Here is a 10,149-nt window from a genome sequence, read left to right as displayed (position 1 = left end):
ACATACCCCCACATGGCGAAGTGCCTCGAGCGCCCATTCTTCATTAATATAATCAAGAGGCAATCTGCAAACTCTAACCCACAGGCTTGCATTGTCAAAGTTTTCATGTGCCGGAACCATCGTAGCATTCCCACGCCTAAAGGTTATAATACGGCCATCGATAACGGCAGTATGCTGCTCCAATATTGCCTCAACACCCATCCTATAATCACAAAAGAACACAAAGTACTTGCCGAACCTTCGAACACGAACATTGTCACGCTTAATCCACTGAGAAGTAACTGAGTATTGAACTACTGAGAGAGATGGAGGATTAGGACCAAAGAAAACTCCAACCACATACATACCCCAATTATACCTAAGACGAAGAAAATGATCATCTGGAGGGTCTACAAGTACCCCTATACGGAAAGAGTTAAGAAAATTTTGAGTAGACATTATTGTAAGAAAAGTAGTAGAGTATTTTTGAAAGACGAAGAGTAGTGGAAGAAAAAAAGATGACAAACAGGCAGCGCCCAGGGTCCGCGTAGCTGCTGCCGGGTGATGCACCACAGCAGCGCAACAACTTCGTGTTGTGCATGCTGCCTGCTGCTCGCTGGCTGCGCGCTGGGCAGTGGCATGCGCAGCGGCACGCGAGCTCAATTGCTTGTTTTCTGCTGCCTTGCCTCGTGCCTTGCGCTACGATGCATCGTCGCCCAATTTTCTCGACCACCCGCACAGCACACACGGCACAGGGCCTAGCCTGCCGCGTGTGCCTTGCTTGCTCATTGCTTCGTACCGCATGGGCGACGAGCTCCCTTGCTCGTCGTCGTATGCCCGCACTATGCAACACCCCTTAAGGGTAACACTTAGCTTCCATTGCTTCGTGCGTGCAAGATTGGTAATCGGTTTTATAAAAATTAATAATTTTTATATTTTAAATTTAACGACAAATTAATAAATCATATTAATTTCATTAAATTTGGGCGAAAAATCGAAAATTTATTATTCAAATTAATTTCCGATTACATGTATTTTTAGGGATTAAAATCTAGGTCATAAAATTTTAAAACTTTTCAATTTTAACAAATTTTATGGTGGTTTTTAATCATAGGATCCTAATTAAATTATCAATTAATTATGAAATTCAAATCAAATTCTAAATTATTTGAAATTCAACAAATTAATTACAATTACAAATCATGTTGTATAATTAACAAGATTAGGCTTTAAAATTATTAAACATATACAGTAGGTCAATCATAGATTCAAGATTTACATACAAGATTCGCAAATATTTAATTTAACATCATAAAAATTACAAATTTTTGCATTCGAAAAACTAAAACCTCCGAAAAGTCATAGTTAGACATCGAATTTGGGAATTCTGGGTTCGGCATCAAATCTTTGATTTTTGTCAAAATTTTAAAACTTCGTTTACATGCGAAATTCACTATAAAAACATAAGATTCCGACCATTATTGAAAAAACTGCCGAAAAATCCTGCGAACATATAATCAAATAATCGCACGAATTTGCAATTAATTACATACACGAAATTAATCACCCCTTTAATTCATTGCAAATTTATAAAATTTAATCGATATTAACTATAATTGATTATGAAATTAATTAGAGGCTCGTGATACCACTGTAGGGTTATGAATAATATAAACAATATAATTCATGCGGAAAAACCATAAAGTCAGGAACCCAAATTAATTGCAACATAGTCAATTAACATAATTAGGATACATACAATGTGATGCGTGCCTTCCCTAGCTGCTCCCGAACCAAACAAGAACAAGTATAGGACTCCAAATGTCGCCCCTCCGTAGATAGTCCACAGCACGTTCGGATCCGTCTTAGATTCAACCAACAAGAATATTCTCTAAGGTTTTATGTGCACTCGGGAAACTCACAATAATGTTAGGCAAATACTAAATTCTCTCTTGAACTTAATGTATTGGAATACTATTGAATTGCCTTATAAATTGTGATCATGAACCACATATTTATAGGGTGGAAATAGAGGAGTTAGAATTCTACTAGGAATCGATTAACTAAATCCATAAGGATTTTAATTAATTAATAACATTAGAATTTTAGGTTTAATCAAATACTGAGTATTTCAGATTTAACTAAAACATCTAATTTCAGTAGAATTAGGAGAACACGATTATTTGACAAGCAAGCAATCCTAACCGGCCAAGGCTTTGGTCGTGTAGCACGCAGCCCCGCAGCCCGCAGCCCACTAGTGGGCACTGCTGCTTTGCTCGGTCCATGCGCGTTGGGCATTGGCAGCAAGCAGCACGCGACCCACTTCGTTGGGTGCTGCTGCTCGGCCCATGCTCGCTGCTCAGCGCGCGGGCTTGCTTGGCGCTGGGCCTGGCGCTTGCGCTGGGCCTTGCGTCTCGCAAGCTCGTTCGTCGATCGTTCGCACGTCGCGCTTCCGATTTGTTTTTCGATTCCGGATTTCTTTTCCGATTCGAACAAATATTTAATATTTCCGATTCCGGAATTTATTTCCGATTCGAACAAATATTTAATATTTCCGATTCCGGAATTTATTTCCGATTCGAACAAATATTTAATATTTCCGATTCCGGAATTCATTTCCGATTCCGACAATATTTTCGATTCCGGCAATATTTCCGTTTCCGAGAATATTTCCGATTCCGACAATATTTCTATTTCCGATAATATTTTCCGATACGAACCATGTTTCCGTTTCCGGCAACATCTGCGACTTGGATAAAATTTATATTTCCGTCATGATCCATATTTCCGTTTTCGACAATATCATCATTTCCGGAGCATTTTATATTTTGCCTTTTGACGATTTCAGCTCCCACTGGAACCGAGATCTGTCGTTTACGAATGTTCATAAATAGAGTATTTAATGAATAATATATTCACTTAAGTACTTGATCCGTTTACGTACTATTTGCGTGACCCTACGGATTCAGTCAATAGTAAGCTGTGGATTAATATTATTAATTCCACTTGAACTGAAGCGGCCTTTAGCTAGGCATTCAAATCACTTGATCGCACTGAATTTATTAACTTGTTTAATTAATTAATACTGAACCGCATTTATTAGATTTAGCATTGAATGCATATTTAGACCAAGGGTGTTATTTCATTCACTTTTGTGATTTACACGTAAAAAAAAACATATCATGTAGGATTTTGTTAGATTTGTCTCAATAAATATTTTTTATATATCAACCTTTTACAATTTTTTCTTATCCATAATTGAAGATATTAATGTCTGAAATCGCACAATTGGCAAACGTGACTAAATAATTGTAACATTTAAATAAGAACAAAGGAAGTACTTAAAAAGCTCAAATTTCCATGCTTGCTTCCAAGCAAATAACAAAACATTATCTTCCTCTTAAACAGCAGCAGCTCTAGCAAAAAATTAACCAAAGTATAATCCCGAATATGTTGCGTCATTTTATGTTGCCAGTTCCTAGCAGGGCCAAAACCATAAAAAACAATGATCTATAAGTTGTCTAATATGCATACTCAAAAGAGTAACCGAATAGGATGAGAACAAAACCATCCTCGTCAAAAGTATTACCCAGAGCGACTACAAGTTTAAGATGGTCAAGAATATAAAGGTCTTTTAGAAAACAAAAATTCTCCTCTCCCACTATCCAGTGAGCATTATCAGTGGTTCTGTTGTTTATTAACATTTCTCCACACATCCAAAACTGTCCGACTAAAGCCGCTAATAGCTTATACTCTCTGTCATCAACATCTTCATACCTTGACAGGAGCAGTTTCAGTGGCTGCCGGAGGAGCTGCACCACCAGTTGTAGGCCTGCAAGATCATAAATCCAATATAACTTGGGTCAGTTATCTAATACAAATGCAGCTGTAGACCAAGAACAGAAAAAGGCCTACATAAAACACAAATATTTGCCCTTTGCAAGTATCTCTGTTCTATAAGAACCAAACCGTGAGAGAAAAGTAAGTGGAAGATATTCTGCAGATGCTAAGACACTTACAGGCCAACGAATACTTTGAATGCATCATAAATACCCCATTGTGCTCCAGTGAGGGTACCAATCATAACAATACGGAGAGGAAGTCCACGAGTACAAAGACCCAACAGGCCCATCTTTTTCACAGCCTGCAGCCAGCATCAGAATACACATTCATACAAAAGAAAGAGATAGTATTGGCAACCACAACCAAAAGAAAAGGATGAAAGGAAAAGTTCACTGATACATATAATGTCAAATTGAAACACTTACATCACCAACAGTTGCCCCCTTTGCATTGTTAAGAAAAGACACAAGGTTATCAGCAGGATGTGAGACAATAGCACAGAAAACACCAGCAATATATCCACCAGCAAAGCTCACACCAAGCTGCATGGGCTTGCTGCACTCACTTTTTGGCACAGGGACAGCATGCTTATAGAGCTGCTCAACAACCAATTCGAACGATGCAAATTTCATCATAGTGTCTGCAGAACAGTTAAGCACATAAGTGTCATCCTAAACGCCCATGCTCCAACCATTAGTATGGAAGGTAAGGGACAAATATACGGCATCATAACCTATCTAACAAAATCAATAAGCAACTTGCCCACAATTAGCCACATGAAATTTTACATGCTAAGTGTAACTTGTATGAAATTAGATTCTGGAATGAAAGCACATTGCAATTAAGCACCTCTAGCTTTTAGACCACGTAAAGAGTAAACAATAAATATCGAATTTTCTCATCCTTCAAAAAGTTCAACTGTAGGCAGGGCCAACTGTCCAACTGCTCTTGCTAACCCAGACTCTATAAGGGTAGTAAACAGCTTATCCCCTCTTTTCATCTCCAGATAACATCTCAATATTATTAAAAGTCTAAACAGATCAAAAATTGACGACCTCTCTCTCTTTTCTTTAAAGAAATTAAAAGTCAAACCTAGGAATCAACTTAGCAACAGAAAAGAAAAAGGGGGGGGGGGGGGGGGGATAACGCACAAGTGTATTTGAAAGCGGCATTATTCTTCACACCAACCACACCCTCTTTTCCATTTTCACTCATGTGGCCAAAATCAAGAAATGTTAATCAATACCTACGAACTTATGCTAGAAACGGTGGAAACACAGACCAAGACAACAGAAAATATGTGTAAATAAAACCTTCCAGAGATACTTGAATATATGATCTAGAAAACTGCATGCCAAACAGAAATAACAAGTTTTCAATTAAAATCATATGAGAAATGGGTCTTTGGTAACATAAACAACATTTGATCTATGAGACTAAGACTTACTAAGTTACTGAGATATCTAATAAGAAACATAAAATGTTGCTAGGTTGGTACCTAAAATAGAAACTCCACCAAAGCAAATTAATCTTTTTTGCGATAAGTAAAACACCATAAGACCTGGATTACAGCAAATTTTCAAAGCCTCCAGAAAAATATGCCCAAAGAAAAGAAGTCCTAATGCCCGAGGTAGCAAAGCAAAGACATTGGATCAAGGAAAAATAACACAAAATATTGGAAGGTTGGTTATCACAAACGAAGTGTAGTTATACTACTATAAGAAAAATTGTACAACAGGCAATCAGACAAAATGATTATAGCAGCCCAAAGATATGTCTCCGCAATCATAGAACTGGCAGAGATAGCCACATCACTATAATGAAAATTAACAGTGAAGAAGTAAAGGAACCAACACCATAAACTAAAAACTTACATGGAATCTGGCGACCCCAAAGTGGACCCAATCCCCTGTAAAGCCTGCAAAATCATACTTGCGTGTGAGCTATAAACATCCCCCCAACTGAGGTCTAATAAATGAGCAAGAGACCTGTGTATCAAGAACTATGATAAATCAAATGGGAAAGAATAACAAGAAACACACCCGCCAATTCCGTCAGACTTGATAAACTTGGGGAGCCCATCAGACAATCCTCTGGCAAAACCAGGTTGGGTTTGCACCCTAACCTTTACTGCCTCCATAGGGCAAAGGGCAATATCTGCGATAACTTCAGCTGATGCTGAACCAGCAAGGTAAATCAATGTCTTATACTTGGCAGCATACTCCGGGCCAGCAATGTCAGAATAGTACTTCTTGAAGAACTCATAGAAACCGAATTTGCAAGCACCCTGAGCACTGTAACCCAAAAGCGTAGGCACCCAACCCCTAAAGAAGCCCCTGGCTCCCTGTTCCTTGAGCAAAATACCGAAACCAGAGCTGATGCTCTTGTACTTGACTGGGTCAATCTGAAAATCAAAAATACCAACTCATTCGATCACTTGTACACAATTTAACAAACAATATGAAAGAGCAAGGGCCGGTGATTTCTCTAGGGTCTTTTTACAGCCAGTACAGGGGTCAATGAATAAAATCTCAATTAAGGGCAGATTAAGAGCAGGTTCCATGTATACAACCACACTGCCCTCACACTTCTATCCAAAATTCTGATCTTAACTCTTCTGAATCATAAATATAAGACCACACTAACAACGCAGATTATCATCTCAAAGACACATCAAGCGAAACAGCAACACATAACATATGACATAGTTAGTCAAAATCAAAAAAATCACTTCCAACTTTTTTTTCTAATTGCCCCAAAAACAGCCCTGCCATGGCCGTTAAGGCGGAACCTGTGGGTTTGAGCTCGAGCCCTGTTTGTCTCGTCAAACTTCTTTAGCCAAACATTTTTCTTAATCTTTCAAGAAATCACACGCAAATTTCACCTTAATCTTAAACAATTGAATTAAGCTCAATCACAAGCAAAATGAACGCTTAATCATAGCGAAATTGAACAAACTCATTTCCAACTTCTATCTGATTCCTTTTTTGACGTCAAATCTAGAAAATTACGGAGTAAAGCCTAATCACACCTCATTCTATACAAAATACAGATCACACATCAACAAACATCAGATGTAAAATTCTTATAAATCCACAATAAATCCATTTAACAGCAGATCTGAAAGATCTACAACAAATCAACAAAAGATCCAACGAAAAGCATAAACCAAAACATCAAAATCCAAAATCAAAACCAAAAATTTGTATACCTGCATATTACATTTGACAAGGTCAAGAGGAGTAACAGCCATATGAGTAAGACCACAGCTGAGAATTCCACCAGCAGTGCAAGCAGCATAAAACTGAGGAGAGTACATCTCGATCTTCCTCGATGGCTCACTGGGAGACGGAATGAGAAAACTGGTGGCGCCACCATTTTCCGACAAGCTAGGGTTGGAGGTCATTTTGTTAACGACGACTTGGTCAAGACCTGCAAACGCCTTGGATGTGTAAAGGAAGGATGGGAGCAGAGATTTTCTAGGGTTTTCAGAGAGCGCCATTGATGATGAGATTTAAGTTTGTAGAGGAAAAATGAGGAGAGAGAAAATGAGGAATACTCACACTCTCTGCTGCTCGGTTACTGGTAGGGTGGGGTGGGTTGCTTGGAATAAGGCAGTGGTTGCGATATTTATACGGCTGACGCGGTGTTTGTTAATTAATATTAGGAACTAATTAGGCACGGGGTTTGGGGTTAATTACGACTTTAAGTTGGTACCAAAAGTTGTTTATTTTTAAGTGTAAGAAGTTTGAATGTGTTTCTTATCAAAAAAAAAAAAAAAAAGAAGTTTGAATGTGTTAGTGGCCGGTGCCCAAAAGTGTAGGAATGGTCGAATGGAGGCGTTTAATTGGGGAAATATTCTGGATTCGCAAATGAAGGTCGTCCTCGAGAAGTACTCCTCCCAACTTGCGTCAAAAAATTGCGAATAGCCGAATAGTATTCCATTCGGATTTTTCATGAAATACCCCTCAATTTTCACGAAATTCACCAAATGCCCCTCAACTTTCAGAAATTCACCAAATGCCCCTCACCTTTAATATAATACCCAAACTACCCTTACTAATGACGCGTCGTTAGTCCGCCGTTAGTCCGCCGTTAGCCTACTTTTCTAATTCACCAAATGCCCCTACAATGTAACTTATTTCACCAAATACCCCTATTTTAAAATATAATTTACCAAATGCCCAAATGTAAAAATTACCTTTTTAAAGCCCAATGGCTAGTTTTTTGGGATTGAAAAATAGCCGTAGCTTATTGTTTTAGTCACCAAAACTTTCCAGTCATTTGAGAGTTGAGACTATGGAAGATATAAGGCAGTGTGATGATAGATACTGTGGCAATGGTATGTTACAGTTTAGAACTATTCGGCCCGAGTTAATAAGTAAGCCCCTTGAGTATAAGAGGATACTCAAGGGAAGGGAATCCTCACCCCCAAAATACAACTTTGAGGTTGTAAGATACAATCTCAACAACTAGGTTAGGCCAAGTACTACTTGGTACTTTGTATATGCAAGCAATACACTTGATACAAATATATAATGCCTCAATTTACTTATTTACATTTCTTATAGAGTGGCATATGAAAAGAGCGATACAATTAAGAGAATGTCTCTAAAATAAAAGACCAACCAAATGAAACTCTACTCAAAAGACTAACACCACTTAATGAGTTTGATGCGTGTTTGGTTCACGGTTATTTGAGGCCACGAAACGAAATTAAGAACATGACTTTCTTCCCACTTATGTGCTTGGATAACAGGAATATGATACTCCATTACTAGAGGTAATAGAGTGTAATATCAATTGGTTATCTGCAATATGGAGGCCCTTTTTTCCTTTCCTTTCCTTTCCTTTCCTTGAGTAGTGATTTTAACTTATATTCATGCAAAACAAGAGGTAATAGACTCATTATGTGTGGATGATGATTTTGAATGATAACTCATGACACAAAACTGAGATGAAACTACAACAAAACAATTTGGTGACTAAATAAACACTCAGAACAGGGTTATTTATACTAAAACAATAAGCTACGGCTATTTTTCAATCCAAAAAAACTAGCCGTTGGGCTTTAAAAAGGTAATTTTTACATTTGGGAATTTGGTGAATTATATTTTAAAATAGGGGTATTTGGTGAAATAAGTTACATTGTAGGGGCATTTGGTGAATTAGAAAAGTAGGCTAACGGCGGACTAACGGCGTGTCATTAGTAAGGGTAGTTTGGGTATTATATTAAAGGTGAGGGGTATTTGGTGAATTTCTGAAAGTTGAGGGGCATTTGGTGAATTTCGTGAAAATTGAGGGGTATTTCATGAAAAATCCGTATTCCATTTAATTTGAAGGGGCATATTCGGGTAATCAGGACGGCTAGTTTTCGGTTTTTGATTTTCGGGGCATATATTCTCATTAATTAGTAATATTCTATGTTGTCATTTCCATTAATTAGACTTGAAAGAAATTATTTCCGTAGCATTTCCATTTCTTGAATGTGTAATATATACATTGTACAATGAGCCAATGATGGCGTTTATTCTGCTAACTAAATTACGTCAATCATGCTAACACATTACTTTGACTAACATAATCAATTACAATCAAAGGCAATCAATTATAATCACATAGAATATTTACTAACAGAAATATCGGAGAAAATGAACTTTTTTACCGATTCTTTTTTGTTATAATACTTAGATTTTGTTATAGGTACGTAGTGTAGTTCAAATTTATTATTTTTTTCTAAATATTTGTATGTACATAATTTTATCTTATTATTGTACATAGAATTAACATTTCACTCATATATGAATAAACTTTACAATTTTAACTTGAAATGTTATTTTGTTCTTATTCTTAATATGAATTATATTTTTTCTCACAGAAATTGCAATCGCAAGAAAACTATTTGATGAACGGTCGATGAATTAATGTCTAATGGAAGCTACTGGCCTCTCAACCGTTCATGATATTATCGACTCCCGACTCCCAAATCTCGACTGCAGTTTCAGCATTGTGCTTGCAATTTTTGGCATCAGATTTTGTAATGTTTTAATTTGGTATGAGGATTTGTGATGTGATAGTGAAGTATGATTGTATCAGGTGATTTGAATATATTTTATTTCTCCCTCTTAGTCCAATATAAATCAGGGATGAACTGAGACCTTCCAATGTTCATATATCTTCACATGCATCGCGCTTATAAGGCTAGTAAATATAAAAAGGTTAGTGTAGGGGGCTAATTTTCTTGAAGGTGCTTTTAGAATTTCTCTCGTATTTCATATACTTGTATATTTGAAATTTTGTAATGTAAGTTATGGTAACTTGACACAT

The 10,149-nt window shown here is 37.2% G+C and overlaps 1 protein-coding gene across 1 annotated transcript; it reads right to left on the bottom strand.

Annotated features, from left to right (window-relative positions):
* Window positions 1-3,317: 3,317 nt before the first annotated feature.
* On the bottom strand, window positions 3,318-7,629 carry LOC110789672 (mitochondrial phosphate carrier protein 3, mitochondrial). Its single transcript, XM_056831193.1, has 6 exons — window positions 7,034-7,629; window positions 5,865-6,226; window positions 5,697-5,740; window positions 4,248-4,462; window positions 3,999-4,123; window positions 3,318-3,811 (listed from the first exon to the last, which is right to left on the bottom strand). The coding sequence occupies exons 1-6, from the start codon at window positions 7,322-7,324 to the stop codon at window positions 3,751-3,753; spliced, it is 1,098 nt and encodes a 365-aa protein (XP_056687171.1). The 5' UTR covers window positions 7,325-7,629; the 3' UTR covers window positions 3,318-3,750.
* Window positions 7,630-10,149: the final 2,520 nt, after the last annotated feature.

This window comes from Spinacia oleracea, chromosome 6 (assembly GCF_020520425.1).
Source record: "Spinacia oleracea cultivar Varoflay chromosome 6, BTI_SOV_V1, whole genome shotgun sequence".
In the NCBI taxonomy this organism is placed as follows: Eukaryota; Viridiplantae; Streptophyta; class Magnoliopsida; order Caryophyllales; family Amaranthaceae; genus Spinacia; species Spinacia oleracea.
This window is presented reverse-complemented; position numbering and strand designations above follow the sequence as displayed.

Coding starts and splice junctions, on each gene's coding strand:
- LOC110789672 (XM_056831193.1), bottom strand. CDS start 7,324: ATGGCGCTCTCTGAAAACCCTAGAAAATCTCTGCTCCCATCCTTCCTT. Junction 6,227..7,033: donor TTGTCAAATGTAATATGCAG/GTATACAAATTT, acceptor TTTGATTTTCAG/ATTGACCCAGTCAAGTACAA. Junction 4,463..5,696: donor TTGGGGTCGCCAGATTCCAT/GTAAGTTTTTAG, acceptor ACTGTTCTGCAG/ACACTATGATGAAATTTGCA.